Consider the following 24,337-nt stretch of genomic DNA (forward strand, 5'->3'; position numbering starts at 1 on the left):
CAGTGCGTCCTTAGGGTCAATAATGATTTTGTTACCCAGTTTGTTTTAAAGTACAAGGAATGTTCAGGCATTGTGCAATAATTTTTGACATTTGCAGAAATAAAAGTGTCAATCTGACATTGTACATGAATTACCTAACATGCAACACTAGAATGTCATAACAATCATCAGTAAAATATTTTTTCTCCTACTTGCATGCATTACATGTAAAACTATTAATGTTTTTGTAGAACCATCCCCTCCAAGACAAGTCAAACTTTGTGATGGCAATGTTCCCACCTCCCCGGACTGTAATGTGTGCTGGCAGGAACCATCAATACTAAATGGCGACATTATATATTACACGGTACTTCTATATGTACATTTATTCTTTGATGTTGAATTTGAACATAAATTGAATGGAGAAAACACATATTGGTAAATATATATATGGCCCTAGTGGTAAACTTTGCAAATCAACAGCAGTACTGGGAAGCAAAATATGTAAGCAAGATTTCTGTTGAAAGAAATGTGTTTATAATGCCCATCTGAAAATTATGTTGGAACTGACTGTATTATGGACCTTATGCCTTATTAGTTTTGTGCGATTGCCATTGAGAGCGTCCAAGTGTACATGTATTCCTGGACACTCCTGTACATGTAGGCAAGGAATACTTATGCCAGTTGTGAGTTAGTCATACTGATTATTTTCTGAGCCAAGCAAATCACAGGGTCTCATGTCTCTCAATCAACATAGTATGCACTCAACACATTTCTCTCAACAAAACTCTTTTTGTTGGATTTTGAGCTCACACAGAATTTACCACTACCAGAGCTTATAGAGTTGTGCGGTTTGATTTCGTTTAGATGGATTGATGCATATTGGTCGATGAGTTGTCCACTTTATGAAAGTTGTCACTGTGTCTTCAGCTTTGTAATGCATCACTTCAGTTAGGGGTAGTACCATGCCCATACATGTATGACTATGGCAATAATAGCTAGTTGTGTAGTCTAGATTGAAGGGGTGCCTCTTCATGTATGCATTGCCCATGTGTTTTTCCATTTGGGAGCCAGTGTCATTGACATTTACGTTTCATTATCTTCTCTATACACATGTAGCCATTCACTGGTGTCTTTACATGTAGCACATCAACTTCAGTCTTCTCAAAGCTACCTTTTAAAACACTTTGATTTTTGGTTTAAGGTTGAAAGCATGAGGTTGTGATGACATTCTTGAAAGTTTGTCAACATTTTTACTTTGACAGTTGGAGTACACCATACACAAACAAACTGCAGTAGGTTTTGATTCCACTGTAGAAGGCAATGGTGAATGGCAAGCATCAAGCACTTCCAGAAATTATTCAATATCCAAAGCAAGTCTACTTCCATACTCTGATTATCAAATTAGAGTAAAGGCAGCGACGTATGCTGAAGAAAGTGATCCAAGTACTGATACTGTCAGCTGTAGAACTCCACCAAATGGTAAATAAATACTGTGACTTCGTGAACTCTTAAATATGAGACAAATATTTACAGAGGGCAGAAGCCTACATACCTTAATACACAATGCATGTCCTCTTGGTTTGAAATCCCCAAATCAGAGTTTAGTATTTCAATCAAAGTGTTATCATTGTAGTAACCATCCAAATTTATCAGATCCATCAAAGATACTGTATTTGTGACTGTCAATATTTTCATTTTAATGAAAACTACTTCTTTCTCTTCCTTTCTCCTCCCTATTGTATTTTACAGAATGCAGTATGAGCCTTGCAAACCCAGTGCTTTGTGTAACAGTGTACAGTGCCATTGTTGGCAAATAAATTCTAGTTCGAATCAAAGAAAAATTCAGTTTTCAACTGTGACTTTACACATCATGAACACATACTGTAGAATTGACGTGATGAACGCTGTGTATTTTGATAATGGGATGAGAAATTGTATTTTACAGACAGAATAGAACAAATGGAAGTACTTCAAATCATAGGTGCTGCCCTTCTAATACAAAATCATAGACATAAATTTGCTGGCATGTGAGGAGAGTTTTTGAACTAATTGCCATTGTGGTGTCAAATGAACCTTTAACTCTTTCACAGCCACACTTTCATAGAACTGTGATGTTTCAGATGGCTGACTTTGACCTCCATACAGGAAATTAGGTTTAAAAGAGTTAAAACTGACAACACTGATTGTTTTGCATCCATCAAAGTGAAGTTCAAAAGAGGATTCTTTATCAATTCATGTCTTTCGTATCCACAGAACCACCTTCCATAGCACCACCGCAGACCGTTGATGACAAAGGACCTAGAGCACCTACACACACAGGCTTCTGGATGCAGTTAGAAGAAGCTTCTAGTAGAAATGGACCTATCAGGTTTGTGTATATGCTCAATATCTGCAGATATACCGTATCACATCCACCTGTTCTAAGTATTGCAGTGATGGAGTTTGAACATTAGTACCGAGTCAAACCAGTATGGACACTACTGAATGGCACAGGATATGTTCACTGCAATATAAGATACAAATTACTAAAGGTCATGTATATTTATTGAAGCAGCTGGGCATGTTGTTGCATTCCAGTATGATTAGTTACATGTATCTGTATGGTAAAATTTGCTTTGGTTGCTGATTTTAGATGACTTAAAGGTAATATGCACCCCTTAAGTGAAAGACCTAAATGTTTGCTCAAGCTTTCCTCAAGTCTTTTAACCGTTCGCTTTGAAAATAAAGAATAAAAATGTCACTGTGCAATTTTAGTACCAGAGAAAGAAGTTACCCAAGATTTACCAATATTTAAAATTGAAAATGGCTGCCATCTCTGTGTTAATACGGTAACTCTAAAAAAATATAAATCTTCAATATTCAAAAAACTAAGATGATGTTGAAAGTTTTTCTTACTCCAAGGGCTTCAAAATGAGTCCCCCACAGCCGATAGATCAGAAAAGAATCGGAAGGGTTTGAGCGTCAGAGTATCTGTCCCCAAGCTACATTCTACCTTAAACAAAGAAGATAGTTTGGAATCACATTGTACATGAACTTGCATCTAGTTGTGCTACATATTCAGTAATACCGGTAGCTCTCACAGCAGGCTGCCATTGGCAGCTGAAAGCATCTCACTGATCTACGTGTATCACCACACAGGTGGATGAGAACTTTTTTCATGATGACATAGCCGCTGCCAAATTGCTTCAGTGTTTCCTGTCATCATACTTCATGGCCCAGGTTCAGTATTTTTTACTGTGATCAAGATTCAAAATTGAAAAATGTATGGATGTACTAAGATAAATTTAAAAATTAAAAATTACTGAAAAGCATCAAATTTTTCTAAATAAAATTAAGTGTACATTGTACATGTATAACATAGCTATGGTAATTCAATTTCAACATCTGTCACTAGAAAGAACAATATTCATCATTTCTGTGATTGAACTTCCTGTATGTCAAGGCTTGTCAAAAATTTAGGGCAAATATGTAATTATTTTTCATCAAAGATGGCAATCTGACGTCCTTAGGACCCAGCCCTCCTAAAGACTGGCATGTTGTAATTGACAGGTGTTATGAAGTGGTAGTTTTCCAGCTTGAGTTTGATGCAGAGACCAACTCGCTCATAAGATACACAGATGAAGATCCAGATGATGTGTTCCCTGTGGCTGATGTTGTTGACTATGGAACTGCCAATGGAAAACCCGGTACAGCCTATGTAGCAGTCAAGTTGAATGGGTGAGTGTTATAAACAGTTATTATATTTTGCTGCATGCATAGAGGTTAAATGTACTAGTGTTAATAGAGCTGGTCCAAAACTAATCCTGGTACTACCTAGCTAAGCTTTCATCTCCTTCAAACATACAAACATAAGACATTCATATTCAAAAACAGCAACAATAATTTAAAAGTATTTTTTTTCTATTCCAAAAATTACGCATCCAAATTCCAAGTGTTGGTTTTCAGTGAACAGGATGACTTTTCAAATCAAATGGACCTCATAGAAGTTAGCTTCATATGCAAATTCATCAAAATTCAGTCTAATAATGTAATTGTAACTTCCAGGTTTGAAAGGATTAATCTTAGTTTGTAATCAAAAGTCAAATGCAATTTTGCATCATAACATATTTACCAGTAAACTCAGGCAAAGTCAACTATGTATCCACCACACCTGAAGTCAGAACTTTTATTTTTATGTCCTACTTTACGGTTGATCATTCGTTTGCCAATTCTTACCCTTTGCCTACCTTTCTGTCTTCTATTATGCAGTTTCCACAGTCTTTGCTGCAAATGTTGTCAGCAAGTTCATCGGTTTTACGGAAGTTCTAGTTTAAATACCAAAAAATATGACAGCAATTTAGAACCACTTTTAGTTTGCCATTAACTGATTCGTAAACAACTGAAACAATATTTTTGAATCAGATGCTTTTCACCCATTCTGAGAATGAGAGAGAGACATCTTTGAGCGGACAATTTGTTTTTTCCTTTTGTAGAAATGATTTCAAAGAGTACGTTCAGGTTGGCTCTGAGAGTCGAACGTCATGCCAGGGCAGTGATGAAAGCTCCAGGAAGCGCCGAGATACCGTTGTCTTTGGTGACTCAGTCTACAATGGGGAACTGGAACCAGAGACTGTATATCAAGCCTTCGTCAGGGCGTATGTTGATAATCCTAACGGGGGAGAGGTAAGTCATTAACTAAACACAGACATATAAATGTGGTTACTCTCTCACTTCTTGATACCATGGAGTTAGAAATGACAGTTAAGACTTCAGGTACCTTGGAGCCAGATAGTAACATTGTAAGATTGTATGCAAATTTTAAGTTAGCCTTCAACCAATCTGTGTTTTCATCACATAATTTTAATGAAAAGTTGGAGTTAACTATTAGCTTGAGTAAAAAATAACAATCATGTTTCTTTAGAAAATTTATGAAAAACAGGAACATCCATATAAGCTATGTTTCAATGAATGATGTATCCAATTGATCATTAGGAAACTGGTGTTAAAGGACAAGCTCCAAATGTGTGGCTTTTTGCTGATTTGTTGTGCTGATGCATTTTCTCTTCTTCTCAAAACCACATAGTATAGCAGCCATTACTTTGAATTTGCCATTAGGATTTGGAGTAATTCACTTCTAGGAGCCAAAAATTTGAATTCAGTCAGCTTTAGATTTTGAAGATGAATAGCTTTCCTTGAGCAAATCTTGAGTTACAGAGCTTTCATTTTTACCTTCTCGTGTCTATTTATAGACAGAGAAGGTATTAGAGTTGAAAACCAATATGCTGCTGTCAAGAACTTCCGTCTGTCAAGACTTCCGTCTGTCAAGATCCATGGACGTCATGCCATTGTGATGGGTCATATCATAAACTGGTGGGGGTGTTCATGGCTCAGGTTGAGGTGTTGGAGAACGATTTTGAGCTATGACAAAAATCAAAAGGGACTTAGCGGCATAGCCACAGTGTTAAGCCTTTCTCCAAGGTTTCTTAGTTGACTACAATCTACTGTATTACAGACTACTGAGCTGACGTTAGGGGTACTCACTTTGTGTTTGCTCACTCTGTGAGCGCTAGTGTTTGGTACTGAGTTGCGTGGATATCCCCTCATGGCCTCACGTGATCTGGGCCTGTTGCATAATCTGCAGAGATGATCATATGCCTCCGAGTCTGAAAACTGTCATTGTGTAAGCCTGTCGGCATTTTCCTTGCATTTTTTCTCATTTAATTTTGCAAAATATCGGCGAGTACCTCAATATTTCAAGATAACCCTTTCTTCCCCAATCGTTTCCTGGAGTTTCAGAGTCATATGAACGAAAATGAGTGAAAGTTTTAGACAGCAAAATCGTACGTCGGCCATGTTCAATGTTTACAGTACAATCAGAAGTTTATGTGGAGGAATTAACCAACAAACACAGGAGTGTTCATGATGCCCGCCCTCTAGAGGCAGACCCTCCTATATGAAGTACCACATTTGATGCTTGTGGAAAGCTTGACCACACAATGGAGCATTTAAACTTTTAGAAAATGACAAACTGAATAAGAAGGTATTCAGAAAATGTCAAATACTGAGGAAAAATGCGCAAATATTCAAATAAACAGGTTAACTGATTGGTCAGCTATAAAAACAATGAAAATGTTTATGATCAAAAGTTTTTGAGATGCGCACATTTTAACAAATACAGAAATTATTAACATTATAAATATAAGACCAAACTATTTTTTCAGGGATGGGACAGGTTGGAAATGAGGGATGAGAGAACAAGGCACTCCTATTGCTGCATGTGGATGCAGCCACACCATTTCACTTACAGCATACTTATTCACTGTGTTGTGTTCAAGTTCCATATTGTACTGACTGTCATACAGGATAACATAAGCAAATCAAATCAAATTAGAAAAGGATCAATGCTGTTGTGTGGATTTTGCTTAACATGGCTGATATTTCGCCCTATATATTTGGTATCCAGCAAAGGCATATTTTGATGTAAAGTCAAAATTAACACTACATTGCTGACAATATATTTTACCGTTTCTGCATGAATTTTTCTTTTTTAAATTATAGTATATTAGTACTTCAAACAGATTAACAGTTATCGTGATGTCAACCCATAATTTTACATCACAAAGACTGTAATTCTGCCAATTTTTTTTTGTTTTTCAGTCATTTTATAAATTTTGCACTGCACAAGATGATTGAACAAATTGCAATGTTTGAATTTGTAAACTCAAAGAATAAAAATCCTTTGGTCACAAATTAAATTCTTTTTTGAAAAGAAATTTACTCTTAAACACTTTTAGCATATATTCTTTACATGGTCATGTATTTCAAGGAAAATATGCCTATTAAAAACAGTAATTTCTTCACTTTCAATTTTTTTTCAATACTATGAAAATTATCAGCCATGAGGTTATACAAACACAAGACCAGATAAGCGTTTTTCATCATTTCCACAGGACTCTTTGGAAAATCCATTAAAAACAGTTAAAAGTGACTGGAAATGATCACTTGGTATACATTTAATTTACAGATGCCAGGTTGTGTATTTCACATGCACTCAGGTCAGTAAGGAAGTGCGTCATTACTATTTTGGACTGTTAATTCTTATTTCTGAATTGTTTAACTTTTTTCCACATTGAACTATCTTTAGGCAGTTTATACTGTAGCTTAGAATTTTTTTGATTGATGTATTTAATCATCTTTTGGGTTCTTTGGGTCCATATCCCACCTCATGCCCCTACATCATCAACTATTTACCAACAACTCCATGCCAACAACCAATTACCTGACCTGGCCACACATTAGAGAAGGTACAGCGTCATTGACGGTATTTTTTACATTGTGTGTTATCTCATTGAAGACAAGGCACTGTTGATGAAACAGTCAGCTCTTACCAGGGAGATTTGCTGAATACTGTTTTATGCTTGTAATTACAGCCATACTATAAATCAAGCCCATTCATCGAACCTGTGAGAACAAGTGAGTTTTCTTTGCAATCGAATTGATTAAATCTACTGTTTCTATTTTATTGTATACCCACTGCACTGCAATCCTAATTCTCTTAGAAAATTGCCAGTGTGGAATTTCGTTAGTGGTTTTCTCATCCTATGAAAACACACAGAAAGGCCTGTTTGCACTTTGAAAGACCTGGAATGGTATATCTCTCCTTAGATTCTATGGATGCCACTGAATCTATGTTGAATACTTCATTTAAGTAATACAGAATTGATCTTGTTTTAAATCTCAGACACTACATTCATGAAATCGTTGTGTACTAAAGATTTCTGTACATTTCCCACATGAGAAGACAAGTCTTCAGGTACCCTGTAGTTCACAGGGTTGCATAAATATATTTTTGATTGGTCCTGTGCTGTCTCCTGTGTAGTACCATTTATCCTGTTACAGGTTAAGACATTAGCATGTAACTCTATTAGTGTATACAATGGTTACATTTTGTTTGTAGTCGCCAAAATCTCTAGATATGATGCACACTGCAATATTAATACAACCATTTTCAGTAATAGAGCGCGAAGCCACTGCAGTGAACTGCAATAAAACTGCTTACACTAATTAGTTTCAGCTGTAGCCGTGGCCACTTTGGTGTTGAACAAGGCTACTTGATAAAGACCAAAACGTCTGCTTGTACAAAGGCAAAACTAGCTCTGTCTGAGGCTCGAGTTGTAAATGAGAGTTTACGATTGGCACCCTGTGTCCAAGATTAAGATACAATGTAACATTACCATGCACTGGTCCATGTACAAATCTTTTTTATTTCAACTTCCCCAGACAAACTGTCTGCATGGGACATACAATGTTGTCGACTTTGCCAGCTGGGTACAGCTGAAACTAATTAGTGTGATCAGTTTTATTGCAGTTCACTGCAGAGGCTTCGCGCTCTATTACTGAAAATGGTTGTATAGATTGCGTAGATACACAGTTGATGCTGTGTAATTACTAAGACTATTTCATTCCCTTATGGCGAAGATTATGAAGCAAGCCATCATGATATCACTCTAATTCTTCATCAGACATTGGGGTCAAAGTTTTCAGTAAAAGATTACATTAGACTGGCCTAGCTGTTACATTTTCGCAGACATAATGTGCTTGATTGGGTGAGCACAATATACTACAGGCTGGTCTAATTGACACAAATTCTTTTGATATTAAATGTTTACAAGGATAACACTGTCTTTACCAGGCCTTGGAAAACATTGTCACAACAATGTTTCATCTACAATTCACCACCGCTTCTTTACTTATGGTGACTTATGATTTATTGAATTAGTACAATGTTGGTCATGGAGTTGTGGTCACAGTTAACTCAGTAATACCACCAACCAACGTATACTACTCCTTTGCATAAATTAATGTCTCAGGAAAATCTTGCTCAGTTTTGCATACGAGACCAGGCTGGAGTTTTGTGATTGTGTACGGTACATCCAGTGTCACACATACCGTACACACCATCACATGTTGAAAACCAAAGCCACTCAGCCACGCTAAGATTACAGATATTGTATGTGCATCATAACCATAAATGAAGTGTCTGCATTTATTAGGAAATCCACTCCTATTTCTACTTTTCCATAGAGAATACTTTATCAAAAAAACTTTTATATCATAAGTGAAGTATCTGTACAACATTATTTACACATCTTGTAGTTTGTGTCATCATGTATGTCAAATTCAGTACCAACAAATGTTTTTCATTCTTAACTTTACCAATGTTCCTTTTTCCATCAGCGTCCGCACCACCCACAGCTGCCATAGCTGCCATCAGTGTTGTTGTCATCATTCTTATCATTGCCATCATCATTCTCACAGTGTTGTTGGTGAGGTATGTCCATCTCACAGATTACATCCAACTTTTAATCACAAAACAGTTATTTATATCATCTAGAATAGAAAGAAATTACCTGAATGTGTTTTATCAATCTACATAATGTTTTCCCAAGGTAAGAGATTGCCTAGAAACTTTTCTTCAGAATTGGATATTGTCAATAGTTCATTTAATGTTTATAGATAGATACTCTTCCAGCTTTAAAATGTACGTCGAAGAGACCCCATGTATGGAATCCCTCCAGTTCCATAAATGCATAATTGCATTCAGTTTAATGACTGTATTGGCATGGCAATTGAATGTTCACGTTATCACATTCCTAATGAAAGGAAATTAGTGTGTTTTTTTTTCACTTTAACTGTTACCATGGTTTGGATTCTGTATTACATATACTAGTTTATCCATCCTGGCAAAAACTCTGCCGTCCAATTATGCAACTGCATTTGCATATCAAGAGGAATCACTTTAAAGTGATTTTTGAAGCATGGTAACTTTTTACAGCTTACCACCTGCAATTAAGGTGGTTGGAAGGCTAGAGTGTTAGTTATAAATTTCAACAAAACTATTAAAATATAAAAGTAGTCAACATTCTTTGTGGAATAAAAAAAACTAGACATTTGGGCACAAAGGCATTGCAGAGTTATAGCCTGTTAAAACTTCTGAAAAACTGACCAAATAAGAAGAAGTTGGGGAGTCCTTAGTTTATTAACTATGGTAGAGGTCCCCTAGCTTTTAATAAAATGTTTGAAAAGGGAAAGTCATTATTTGCTGTTTTTCAGGAAAGTTTGACAAGGTGGTGCTGGCATTCAGAGTGAGTGACTGCTATTGTAAATGCATTTTTAGATTCTTTGAGTGTCAAAGAGGTGTCAAAAGTGAGATTAACCAAAAAAAACTGCTTTATGACTTCAATAGAGGGGTGCAAATATGGCTTGTTTTCAACATTTTTGACAGAATAACAGTTTTCCTACATAATTGTATACCAATTTAATCCAACTTTGAAATGAGATATGGACATGGAATTTTTACAGCCTATTAACAAGGATACAGATAAGATTTGTACGGCACAATTTTCCTGTATTTGAAGTACTTTTTGAAAAATCACATTTTGAAATTTGAAAGAATTTTAATAATTTTTTGATATATAAACCCATGTAAAATAATAAAAACAAATTTTATTTACAAATCCTGCCGTACAAATCTTACAATAAATAGTGTCAACATATTTATAACTAATTTGGTAATATTAATACTATCCATGGCAATTATTATTGAATTCAAATATGTAAAAAAATATGAAAAATTAAATTTTAATATTTACTGGTGTCATATTTCAAAATCATGGCTGCAAATATACAATTTTTATATTCTTTGGAGAAAATATTAACTAAGGGAGTTATCCTGAAAATTTGAACTAAATATCTTGATTCTAACACTTGAAACTTGACATTAACTCTGAGAAAAGAATTGGTGCAAAAAAATAGCCTTTCCAACCGCCTTAAAACACTAAAATGTTATCATTGCAAGATTTTTAAGGGATAGTTTAAAAACATCCAATGCAGTGACTAAGTGGAATATTTTGATTAACAAAAGTAGAATTCGTTCTCATGTTCACAATTAAATCTCAATATTCAATAAATTTCATCCAATTATCACAACACATGGCTGATTTCAAATGTATCGGAGATAATTTTTGCCATTTGGTTCTTTATTACATGCTTCAATGTGAATGCAAATCAGTGCAATGATTTGAATAGGAACATCCGGGGAGTTAGCGGGCCGGTGAAAGATGTACTGACTGGTTTCCATGGTTACCCGGTCCAGTGAAGCCCTTCGATGTTTCAACATAAAAGTAGATGCTTTATACTAGCTCTAAAATATCCATGCGTGCACGGCCATTTTTACTTTCCTTAAAATCTGTCTGACGCTGGTCGATAATGGTAAAATTATTTGAAAATGCCCTGCATGTAGCTAAATGTCATGCAGCATTAATTGTGAAGAGGCATGTAATGAAAATATTATTGCGGCAGCCTGAATACATGGGTTAATGTGCCTTCGCTGCAGAAGACAATGTGCCCTCCTGGCATCGAGCAAATTGTCACCTGCTCTCAGGCACATAAACCCATGTATTCAGGCAATAATATATAACATGGAAGTGTGACTGTTAGATTCCATCTGCACAGTTCCCCCTTCCCGGATTTGGAAAACCTTTCTGTTGCAATCAACAAGAGTTTGTTATTTGGTCAGCTTTTCAGAACTCACCTCCACATTTTTTGCCTTTTTCAGACGCATGAAAAAGAGGAATGAGAGAGGAAAAGGATCCAACAAAAGTGGTATGCGCATGAGATCATTTTCTCAAATGGGCAAAATGAACAATGGTTTCAATGTTCAAGGTAATGATGCATATTGATAGATACTTTGTTTCAGAAAGAGACAGTATACATGTATCTGTTTTTTTGTGACACACTTTTGCCCATGCTGCAATAGTATCAACTCATACTTGGCAAACAAAACAATGAGAACACTTCTTAAAGGGACAAAGTCAGCCATTTTTCATGAATTTTGTTTGATGCAAGATACTACTTATTTTGTTTGACATGTTGAAAGATAATGAATGAATGGATGACCATCATATATTCGACCCCGGTTTTAGACACGATACATGAAACCATGGCAAAAATTATTTAATGGTCATAACAGTTAAGTATCTTGCATCAAACAAAATTCATGAAAAGTGGCCCACTTTGTCCCTTTAATGTTATACATTAGAATTAATAGTACATTTCAGTCTTCAAAAAAGCATTGTTACACTGTATGTCAGTCCATACAAATCTGTCATAATCATACTTTATTATACACAAGATGAAGCTTTTTCATTTAAATGTAAAAAAATGTAGCTTAAAATAATCAACTTTTTTCATCCATAGCAGAGGAAACTGTCCACTCGTACCCTGCAATTCCCAATGAAAGTCTACCCCAGGTGTATGCTGAGAAACATGCAAATGATAATGCTCTCTTCAAAGAAGAATATGACGTAAGTCACCAATTATTTGTTGCCAGGTTTCAAATTCTTTGAAGATTCTGAATGCCAAATGTGTCTCTTATGACATGCAATTCTGTTTTGTGAGATGAAGACAATCTTGAAGTCTTTAGATTTCATCTTGGATTCTAATGTTCTCTTTGCTCTTCTTAACCATAGGACCTTCCTCGATCTTCACGCCCTGTGACAGTTGAAGCTTCAAATAAACCAGAAAACAAACCAAAGAACAGATATATCAACATCCATGCATGTAAGTATATCCTCTAACATAAACAGTATAAACATTAATCATGTGCCTGTATGTCAAGGGCATGCCTTTGAATTTTGATTTATTATCCAATATATTCTAGATATTGGACTATAATCTTAAGGTAGTGTGCGCCTCGAAAGTGAAAGACTAATACTTTTGCTGAAACTTTTGTTCCCAAATGACTCTTTCAACCATTCTCTTACCAAATCACTAAAAAAAATCAGGGGTCATCGTGCAAAGTTTTGCACTAGTGAAATAAATTACTCAACATTTTTTTGAATTTAGGCACTGATACTCACCCTTGAATTTGAAATTCAAAGTGGCCGCCATCCCTGTGTTAACTCTATGGGCTAAAAATACAATTTTGGATTTTCGAAAAACTAAGACGGTGAAAGTTTTTCTTTCCCCAACAGCTTTAAAATTAGCCCCCACAATTGGTAGATCAGAAAAGAATTCAAGAAATTTGAGAGTCTGAATATCTGTCCCTGAGGCACGTTCTACCTTTAGCATTAATTATAAGTACCAGTGACGTTGCTAAGTGGATAACTAAAGCATAGACAGTAGAGGTTCCCCTCTACTGTCTACACCTAAAGTAATTCATAGTTACAATCGGGGGTGCTGCTTGTATAGGCAATGCCATATTTTTAGTTCATGGTGATAGAATATACATGTGTGTCAGACAGAAGTGTCACCATTTGAACATTCATGAGACTTTTGAAATGATCACTTTTTAATTAGGCCTATGTCAATCAAGGAAAGCCAGTACAGTAATGGCCAGTAATGGCATGTACCGGTAGATCTTGACTACCATGAAAGTCAGTAAATATGCTTCAAATTTGCCAATGTTTTGCTCAAAACTTATCTTTTTATTACAAAATTGTTCATCCAGCAGCCTTCATGTTTGGTCTGTAGGTTTCTTGCAATTTGTTTCATTAAGATTTGGTCCTTTTGAGTATATCTTTTGCATTTGTTTTGTAAAATTCTCTTTTCAAAATTACTTGACCTGTTTTTAAAAAAATCAGAAAAACAGTTAAAGTTGTCTTCATGTTTGATAATAAATTGTCATTCTTAGATTCAGACCTTCTTAATAGTACAGATTGAAATCACTGACACTTGCAATTTTGTCCTGTCATTAAAATATGTACTTTTGGGATATAAATGTAAGTATTTCAGCACTGTGACTGATGATGACTTTTGTTTATTAAACTATCATCGTTCATTTCTTTTGTATAGATGACCAAAGTCGAGTCAAGTTAAGTATATTAGATGATGATGAAGACACTGACTACATAAATGCATGTTATGTTGATGTAAGTATGTGTGTATCATATAAAAACAGTATTTTGCGGCTTTTAGAAAAGTCTTTGCCAAAAAGGTTTAACTGGGAATTAAAATTGACCATGTTACAAACAAACCCACGTGCACAAGCGCGCATAAAAATGAATGTATTTCCATACATGCTTGTCCACACAGGCTTGTTTCTATGACAATGGCATGATCTTTTTGGTGCACTGGGTCTGTAAAACACATCACATCCTATTTATTCCGGAGTAGAACTACTGCAAAAATATGGAACTATGACTCAGGAAAGAGACTTGAGAAACAGGAAATCGAGATGAAAGTTAAAAATATAATAAAACTATTATCAAAAGCAGACATAAAATCAAATACATGTAGTCAATTTACAAACTAATGCTATCTTGTAATTTCATTCAACAATTATGCATCGTTTATTGATAATGTGATTTCACTTTCAATATTATCAGTGAAACCAATATTTTTATCAGTAAGGTCCATATTTTTGCCATGTCGAGGACCTTTGTAACAAATTGCTCGGAAAGTTTGGTTCTATGTGTCACAAGAAGACTCCAGAATGAAAGACATGTTTTGATTGTATTCGTGAAAACTGCTACCGGAACTCCTTGGTTTTCAGCTTTCCTACGTTTTATCCTTTACTGTTACATGTAATTTTTGACTCTGTCTTTTATTGATGCAGTTCTTCAACATGTAAATATGAGAATCATCCCAGGTTTTCTCTTTTATGGTTCAAGGAGTACAGCTGCTGTTTTTTCTCCATCTAAATAATTCTTGCGTTTAGTATTTTCGGCCTATAGCTTCCACATATAGCCATTTTGTGAAACATACTAGTAGTTGATTTCATGAGTTTGGAGTTATTTATTTTTAAGTTATTTATTTGATTTATTTTATGTGATGATTAAATGTGGAATGTGAAAGCAAAAAATAGGAAGTACTTTTAATATGAAAACAATAATCCTTGTTTGAGCTTCCCATCAGTTTGATCCCATGATTCAACAAATATCACTGTTTCTGACCTGTTTGTACACAGAACTATTTATACAACTGGGGTAAAAATACGAAGATAATAGAAATATGTCAAAATTGCATTGTAGAAAATGACCTTTTGGTTCAGAACAACCAATTTTTCTCAAACTAGTGAATTTAGTCAAAGAATTAGAGCTTCAGTGTTTTCGCTCATGTTTGACAAGATCGGTAAATGATGTTGATCCCTCATACCATTTATGTCATCCTGTATACAGGATGACATAAATGGTATGGTACCGGTATACTTTGATTCATATTGTGAGGGAAAAGTACTCCTGTAACATAACTAGGGGGAACCTGGGGGAACCTGGAAAAGTCTACCTATAGGTAACGGCCTTGATAAAAGCACTGAGCACTGAGCTTTTTGGTCACTTTCTTTTGTGAAACTGTGTATGAAATGTAAAGTATAGTCCTTACTGCAACTACATGTACACCCTCAGCAGTATAGCTCTTTCAATACATGTCCGCAGGGCTTTTCTCTGATCGCAAACATTTTCCCCTTTCATCATTTCAGGGATACAAGACATCTGACAAGTTCATAGCTGCTCAAGGTAAGCACTAATCAATTTATTGTCATACCATTACAATTCCGCATTTGCATACATTTGTATAAACAGACATGCACATCTTGTAATCAATATGTTTTATCAGGTTTTATCCATGTGGTAAAAAAATTTATTGTTATGACCAGTTAAACCTTTCCCTGTTGTAGGAATGAAATATGCATGAATTGCTGTAACAGGATTATTATATGTATGAAGTCCACGCTTGAAATGTTGTCACCTTATATCTCTGCACTTTTAGCACTCAACTCTTAAATTTTGATTTCACATCCCTTTCAACAGGCTTTCAAAAAATGAATCAATCGGCCTTTTGATTTTTGGGCATGAGAATTCATCAGCCAAACATTTTTCTTCATAATGGTTTTTCGTTGTAGGACCAAAAGAAGATACAGTTGATGACTTCTGGAGAATGGTCTGGGAAAAGAAAACTCTAACTATTGTCATGGTAACCAAGTGCTCCGAGAATGGCAGGGTGAGTATCAGTGCCCAGTAGCCATGGTAACCTTCCAAGTCATTCATTACCAGTAGTGCACTACTGTTCAAAAAGTTTAAGGGAAAGGTCAGTTTGATTTTGGAAGCAACTTTTATATTATTTCCCAATTGTTATGGCACAGGTTCTTTATAAGCTTAATCTGAAAATGAATTTAATAACCCTTTAAGTGCTGTTATTTTCTCCCGCCAAAATTTTAGTGCAAAATTTTACCAATTTTTATGAATTTTTCAATAATCTTTTGATGAATTTGGACCAAATGGACACCACATTTCATTTGCTACAGTTTTTATCACAAAATTATGGCAAAAATCTGAGAAAAATTGAGTGGGGTTTATTTTATAAAGGGGACAAAAATAGACTTTGGCGCTCAAAGGGTTAACTTAAACTCTGAAAGGAAAAATGAAGGACTAACAACATTGAAAAGGTCATTCATAATTGAGGGATTGACATCTGCACCTCTAAAGTTCTTACATTAAAGTGTTTCACCTCTGGTATTTGGGCATACCTTTTACTGCTTAACGTATTCACATGTGAATTGACAGATTCTTGTATGAGGAATAAACTGTCGGTTTGTTTATTCTCCACACAATTTTTAAATCCTGGAGACTTTGAGTGAAATTTTTCATGTGAGCAAGTCGTATTCTTTTTGAAACCACAGGAGAAGTGTGCCCAGTACTGGCCTGACAGTGGCACTGAAGAGTATGGTGAAATAGAGGTCACATTTGAGGAAGTGACTGCCCTGGCTGACTATCACATCAGAATATTCTCAGTCTGTCATGTAAGGTTTCGCTTCTTCATAATGTCACATATTATTATACATTTCCTGAAGATATTATTGTAACATTTCCCTATATGACGTCTTGAGTATTCTGTATGTTGGAAATGTGTAGATAACGCTATTTTCCTTTTTGCTGTCATGTTTTACCATGTCCATAGCATACGCTATACCAAACATAATTTTAAAGTCCTAGAAAAGAGAAAATTTGGCCAGTAAAAAGAATGTTTAAAAAAAACATCTGAATGTGACCAAAGTTTAACTAAGATTTAATTTAAAAAGTGTCTTTGACGAACTTGTTGTTGACTTTGGTTGTAAGAGGAACCATTATCTTTGTAGCACTCCAGAACAGGATATTTCTGACACTGTTTCCTCAAGATAACTTTACCTCTTTTCTCTCACTGATATCATACTCTATTCTGGTAACAGTTTGTTCCAGACGAATAGCTCTGTCGTAGAGGGATAACAATTTATCCATTTCCCATGACTGTGTACATGATACTTCTGCCACACTTTGCTGTTTTTGTTACATTTCCTTCCAAATGACTCACAATCCTTGTTACTTAATTTAGTATGTCTTTTCCTTTTAGACAGTCTCATTTACTGAGTATAGCGCTTTCATACATAAGTAACACAATGTTTAAATTGCTTTTTGTAGTTGCGTATATGAAGTTAATGCAGCAAAAAAACACCATCTCTGCCTTCTACAAGCAGTAATGGGCAGTCATATTACTTACTATTAAGATCTATATATCTTGATGGATAAAAATTAGAAGAGTTTCTGTGATTTTAACCTAGTCTACTTGGTACTGTAGCAGTGTCAGCTTTTCCTTCAATTGTCATCAGTGAACAGTTCTTTAATAGCTTGATATTCTAAGCTTCCTTTCTGTATGTCTGCTTTGGGTGAATCGTGTCCAATTAAAGTGTAAAATATTTGCTTTTATTATTACCTACTGTCATAGCTGTCTGACGAAAATGAGAAACGGAAAATCACCCAGTTACACTACACCAGCTGGCCCGATTTTGGTGTCCCTGGATCACCCATCGGAATGTTGAATTTCATCAAGAGGGCCAGAGTCATCAACCCAGCTAGAGCTGGTCCAATGGTTGTCCATTGCAGGTAGAGATTACAGCAGAAACCTTTCTTACTGTATTTATACTATCATGTCCAACAGTTAGCAAGTGATTTCCATTGTACATATTACTAACTATCCCGCCCAACTCCTTCCCTGGGCATCGGATGCCCAAGGCTGTCTACAACTTTACTACAGAGGATAACCGCTTTGAATGAAGTGTTTGGTTAGGTTGTAGCCCACAATGATGGGCCTATTGTCTTTAAAAAAGATCAATGCACATTGAACTAGTTCCTGTTTTCAAGTAATCATACTTGACAGATTGCTGTACCATCTGACCATGTGAGCTTTCTGACCTAAATTGTTATCTTATTCAACATCTATCGGACCTACAAGTCCCTTTGACCTGATGTACCATTTGATATTCTATGCTCTCTGTCTGTTCCAATCTCTCAATTTTTCACATGCTAGTTAAATTCAGATCATTGCAAAGCTGCTTATCATGATGAAGATCAAATTTTCAATTAAAAGTTTCATGCAGTGTTTTGAAAGTAATGCTTATTAATCTTTCAGCGCTGGTGTTGGCCGCACTGGCACATTCATTGTACTGGATGCAATGATGGACATGATGGCTGCAGAGGGTAAAGCTGATGTCTTTGGCTTTGTCTCAAAAATCAGAGGGCAGAGAAATCACCTTGTCCAAGCAGATGTGAGTATTATCATTTTTCATAACATGCAAAGTACTTATGCTTATCTCTTTGTTCATTAAATTTATGGTAGATCAACCTACTTATGGGCACAGAAAGCCAACATTTTTCAAGGTCGTCTTGTAAAAACGCTTTGTTTGACCATTTATTCAGAAACGTACAATATAAGCAATTGATAATTATGACAAGCCAAGCATTTAATAATTCTTGCTTTATCCTATTTAGAGGTAGAGTTGGAATTCATGATTGATAAACAAAATGGTTATATTTTTCTGTCGTAACAGGTGCAGTATGTGTTTATCCATCAAGCCTTGGCTGAACACCATCTCTATGGAAACACTGAGATTGATGTTGGCAACTTGCTCATTCACTGGCAGAAACTCAGCAAGAAAGTTCCCAACTCTGACGTGACTGGCCTGGAGGATGAGTACAATGTATGTAAAGCATAATGGCTTTGGCCAACTTTTACACTGAAACACAAAAACAATCCAAAGTATTTAGAGTAACCCATAACAGTGTCTTGTTTGCCTAGAACTGACCTCATTGTATCTGGTTGAACCCTAATATTGGTAAACCAGTCATATTATCAGATTACGGTGCGTAATTCTCTTATCAAAGCATTGGCAGGATGTCGAATGGCCTGGATCAAGGAAGTACAAATGGCAGGAAGTACCTGCAGTGTTACTATCTCTGAAAACCAGACATAAAAACTCATTTGTGTATTACAGTAACTATACTTCCATCACTAGGGCAGGGAAATTGTATTGTTAACAAATCTTGCCGCAGGTTGTGATATCTGTTACATACATATTTTTAAATATTAAATGAAAAATGTTGTTTTCATAATTTCAGTGACCATCATTGTTGTATCATACAATAATTTTTGAAGTTGTCATTACGACTGTTTAAGTTTGTATATTCTTCCTCTGATTAATATGTTAATATTTATTTACATGTCTAATGATTTATTTATAGAAATTGATCAACACTGCTGTGGAAAATGTTGTTATCGCCGAGGCCAATGAAGACGCCAACCGATCCAAAAACAGGGTTGCCAATACTGTACCCTGTAAGTATCTTCATTTTGCTGTTTGCACATGAGGGGTATTTGAGTCAAACTAAATAAAAGGTCTGACAAAAAATCTTTAGTTAGTGTGTATGGAATAGGAAAACATATATACATGTATGTATGGTGAACAGAAAAAACCTTTCAAGACATGAAAACCACAAAAAAAATTTAATTTTCTTTTTACCTGAATGATACTCAATCCTGAACTTGAGTGACATCCTTAGATACCCCATACATACTGGTACATCAAGGAATAAATGAGAAAAAATTACAAAACAGTACTCGGATCATTGAAAGAATTGGCAGATCATTGGCAAAATTGACAAAAAAATGATGTCCTACAAATCTGCAACTATGTGCAGAAATAGATATTCTGAGAGTCAAAGTGACATTTATGTTAAATTACAGATTATTTGAATACACGGCTAATTCTAGGTATCCACAACTTTCTGTATGTTTTCCTTTTTGTTCACAGATGAAGCAAATCGGTTCAAATTAATCAGACTAATTGGCAAGGAGCATTCAGATTATGTAAATGCATCTAGCATTGATGTGAGTATCATAAAATGTTGTTTTCTACATATTTAATCTAGTATTTAATACAACAGTCACTGCTCCAATGACAGATGAGGTATTGATAATCTCTATAACATATCAATTTATAAAGAGGTGTGATAGAAGGGGTTTGTACAATCCAAAGTCTAGTCAACAATAGAATCACCTTAGACGCCGTGAAAGATGATCATGATATCTAGAAAGATGTCATTGTGTTACAGGTTTTCTGCCTCATTCACTCACTTCATGTCATGGTGTTTTACAGGGCTACAGACAAAAGGGGGCTTATATCGCAGCACAAGGTCCTCTTCCGAACACACTGGAAGATTTCTGGAGGCTGATTTGGGAAAGCAGAACGGGTTCCATCGTCATGTTGACAAACTTAGTAGAACGAGGACAGGTAACTGTTAGTAAAAAGTAGTGTCCAGCAGTAACTCGTTTAATTTTCCACTAATATATTTTCAATGTAAAGTTTTATAAACAAGCTATTTGATAATTTTTATGTCTATCATCTTTATACATGTTTCTAAATTTCCTTGAGTTTGAATGCTCATTCATACGTCATTGCAGCCTAAGTGTGAACTGTACTGGCCACAAGAGGAGAAAGAGGATGAAGATGAAGAACAGCCTACAATGTATGGAAACTTTGCAGTGATCAAAAAGAAGGAAGAAGACTACACAGCATATACTATCCAAGAATTCTTTGTCACAGACACAAAGGTAGTCTACCAAGCAAAATCATATCTCTTTTCCTCAGCTAGAGTAAGCCAGTTAATCTCAGAATGTGCTATAGTTATAAATATTTTGGCGGTTAACAGGTTTTAACAAGTCTCTCTGTATAGGCCCAACAGTATGTGTCTACTTGGCGTTGTCTTTATACATGCCTCATTTACATATTGGCATAGTCCCAGTTATCAAAATGAATAGTTTACTCCATGTGCGTAGAGTTCCTGTGTGACCGTGTGTTATAGACATGTGTATTTCTGTATCAACAGTCCATGATCACACCTCATTTTATGGCTTGCATCATCTTCTGTTATGAGCTCAAATTAGAATGTCAATCATGCATAAGTTTGTGATTGGTTGTAAATTTATCTCTCAGGAACAGGGAACTGTGAAATAAAATATCAAACATACAAAAATTGCTATGTAGCCAAAAAGCAAGAGATTCAATAATATGTTGAATACACGTAATCTCTGGTCGTATGACTTCAACTCTGAAGTTTTGTAAAGTGACGCAAATGTTTCCTCCTTAAATGCTAGTCCCTAATTTTGGACACTTTGGGCTGGAGAAATTCTGCAATTAGGCAATGTTTCAAATGTACTGCACATGCTTGAATTTCCGGGGTATATGGTTATACTTACTAAATAGATTTATTGATGCTAAAAGTTTGATGGCCATGATTTACTGATTAATAGCTTATTTGCATTATAATTGCAATCATACCAATCCATAATCCGATGACAGTGCATCAGAATTCGTAAGACAATAGTTGTAAACATAGACACAAAACAGCACAGAACAGACAGCAAATAGACGGTACACAAACAAAGTCAAATTCATGAAAGAAAGATATATGGACCTCTGGCCAAAAGACCAAGAAGTGATGTCAGGTGTTTCGAAAATAGTAGGCGCATCCTGCCCCACATGTGACACCCGCCATATATCAATCTATAAGTCAGATAGGTAGTGGTCACTAACTAAGGCCCAATGTCACAGATGCCATCAGTGATCATTTGTCGAAGAGAGATATTGTATTTATCTACCAGCTTGCGATACCTGCCAAAAAAGCGTTTGAATGTAGAGACAAGTCTTGCTCTGGTGTAACCTTGATTTAACAGTTTGTAAGAGAGATGGCCATGTCTCTCTACAAAATCACCATATGAACTGCATGCTCTAGCATATTGAATAAGCTGGGAAATGTATACCCCATAAGCTGGTGAGAGTGGAATATTACTTATGAGGTGTGGAAAATTGATGATACTAAAGTTGAAATCATCTCTCTTGTCATATAGCCTAGTAGAAAGGTGACCATTAGAGTCAAATTCAAGTAAAATGTCCAGATATGAAGCAGAAAAGGCTGTTTCTGTACTTTCTTTAATTCTATAATCAGGCTATATGTCTAAGGTTAATCCACTGAATGTCATTGGACTTTAAAACTACAGCAGCTATACTTATTCTGAGTCATGCTGGAAGTTGATGGGTATGACGTATCACAATGAAGGCATTTACATATTTTATGAATATTCGTAATTAGGCCATAAACATAACTAAATGGAGTGGATTCGATCAGACTTCCAAGGTGCATTTGACATTCTTTTCCTTATGTGGAAAGTTTAATTAGCATGACATGTTCATATCATACCTACATTTCGTCATGCTGAAAGTTTGATGAGTGCAACATATCAGAATTAGGTAATTTGCATAATGACTCATTCTATGTAGACCAAATATCAAAGCTGATTACTCTCATGAACAAGTTATAACATTGAGGATGATGACCTGTGTTTATCTCAAATATAAGTATGATAAGGTACATCAAGTTTGTATATAGGATACTAATTAGTATGATAAACGCAGTTTTTGTTATCACAACTGGAAGTTGTGATATAGAGGTGGTTTCAACCGGTGTTTGATGTCGTCCATTTCCGTAAACGACAAAAAGTCAAAAATTGCTGAACAGAGTGCGTTGATATTTGATACTGATACATAGACTGGTTCCAAGGTTCCAATTCCGAAAAATGGAGCCAAACAGAGCGCCGGTTAGATAGTTTTGGGAAATTTCTAACCCCCCTTTTTATCTAATTGATTTTAGGGGTCTTTCATATATGTAGTTTTGGAATGTACACCAATCCTGCATTGTGGACTGTTTTATGAGTTGTTGAACAGAAATGAGGTTTTGATGAATGTTAGAAATATGCAGGATGGCTGATTCGAAGTATAAGAGATTTCTATGGTCTTTTGGGCATCAAAAGCATTAAAAAAAACATATTTCATAGTTTAGATTCTCACTTTTGAGATGACCCTAGGCATTTGTTAAGTAAACATCCTTGAGTCAATATACAGACTTTGACATTCCAGAGATTAAGTATCCACAACCTCACATGTTACAGTCTTTCACTACAATGGTATGGCCCAAACCCATTGTTATCAATGGAGAGTGTGGACCTGTCTACAGGAAATGGGGTGAACAGGTTAGACAATGCCGTTACAAGTTGCAGGTTAGTTATCAAGGTAGCACCAGCATAGAGTCCTGAGCATCTGTCCATGTGTTCTCACAGCAAATAACAGGAAAAAAAATTATTTGAGAAGTTTCTCTCCTTTAAATAGAAGTATATTACAATTTAAACCTGTCATGGATAGATTGCTCTCAAATGATCTGAAACACAGTTATTGCCCATTAGCAACAAATCTATAGCAAGATTTATGTAAAGTTCATGAACTTACACAAGGTATTAGACAAAAGATGACCATGACTTTGCTACTTTTCAACATTTATTTCAATCAGATTTCCCCAGCTTAGTGTATAATTTTGTAATCTTAATTACTGTCAACTTAGCTTTACTAACTTATTCATACCTCATTATTCTTACACTACTGTTATACCTTATAACCACAAAATTTCAAGAGATGCATATATGATTGTCACTTAACAAACAATTTACAAATATGTCTTCTGCTTTTTCTCCATATATATATACATGTCTCTTTTCTCATAAAAATGAGCTTAAAATCGCAATGTGAAAATAGTCTTTCAGCTATATGTTGCTCATTGACTTCGTGGTCTGTCTAATTCACAGTGAGTGTGGTTGTTGATAAATGCCGATAATACTAGGCGGTCATTATGTCCAAGCGCCATTGGCGGTATTTTTTAACATAATGACCATAGGTCATTATCACAACTGGAAGTTGTGATATAGGGTTAGCTTCAACCGGTGGTGGACAGTGTCCATTTTCCGTAAACGACAAAAAGTCAAAAACTGCTGAACAGACTGCATTGATATTTGGCAGAGATATTCAGACTAATTCCAAGGTTCCGATTCCGAAAAATGGAGCCAAATGGAGCAGCGGTTAGATAGTTTTGGGAAATTTCTAACCCCCCTTTAACTAATTGATTTTAGAGGTCTTTCATATATGTAGTTTTGGAATGTACACCAATCCTGCATTGTGGACTAT

General features: G+C 35.5%; 1 protein-coding gene across 2 annotated transcripts in view; it reads left to right on the plus strand.

Annotated features, from left to right (window-relative positions):
- Positions 1–24,337, plus strand: part of LOC139138422 (receptor-type tyrosine-protein phosphatase epsilon-like) — a 47,387-nt gene that overhangs the window by 14,973 nt on the left and 8,077 nt on the right. Inside the window, exons 8-28 of one of the 2 annotated variants that reach the window (XM_070706804.1) lie at positions 231–346; positions 1,245–1,461; positions 2,236–2,350; positions 3,532–3,699; positions 4,455–4,644; positions 7,392–7,434; positions 9,199–9,292; positions 11,579–11,685; positions 12,220–12,326; positions 12,492–12,582; positions 13,816–13,892; positions 15,440–15,476; positions 15,863–15,960; positions 16,640–16,759; positions 17,719–17,876; positions 18,403–18,538; positions 18,821–18,970; positions 19,512–19,605; positions 20,081–20,157; positions 20,426–20,560; positions 20,731–20,880. In XM_070706804.1, coding sequence (XP_070562905.1) covers positions 2,310–2,350; positions 3,532–3,699; positions 4,455–4,644; positions 7,392–7,434; positions 9,199–9,292; positions 11,579–11,685; positions 12,220–12,326; positions 12,492–12,582; positions 13,816–13,892; positions 15,440–15,476; positions 15,863–15,960; positions 16,640–16,759; positions 17,719–17,876; positions 18,403–18,538; positions 18,821–18,970; positions 19,512–19,605; positions 20,081–20,157; positions 20,426–20,560; positions 20,731–20,880 — 2,073 coding nt within the window. In that variant the 5' untranslated portion in view covers positions 231–346; positions 1,245–1,461; positions 2,236–2,309. The remainder of the gene's footprint in view (positions 1–230; positions 347–1,244; positions 1,462–2,235; positions 2,351–3,531; positions 3,700–4,454; positions 4,645–7,391; positions 7,435–9,198; positions 9,293–11,578; positions 11,686–12,219; positions 12,327–12,491; positions 12,583–13,815; positions 13,893–15,439; positions 15,477–15,862; positions 15,961–16,639; positions 16,760–17,718; positions 17,877–18,402; positions 18,539–18,820; positions 18,971–19,511; positions 19,606–20,080; positions 20,158–20,425; positions 20,561–20,730; positions 20,881–24,337) is intronic. The other variant, XM_070706805.1, reaches the window with a different exon arrangement.

The sequence above is a fragment of the Ptychodera flava genome, chromosome 8, assembly GCF_041260155.1.
Source record: "Ptychodera flava strain L36383 chromosome 8, AS_Pfla_20210202, whole genome shotgun sequence".
In the NCBI taxonomy this organism is placed as follows: Eukaryota; Metazoa; Hemichordata; class Enteropneusta; family Ptychoderidae; genus Ptychodera; species Ptychodera flava.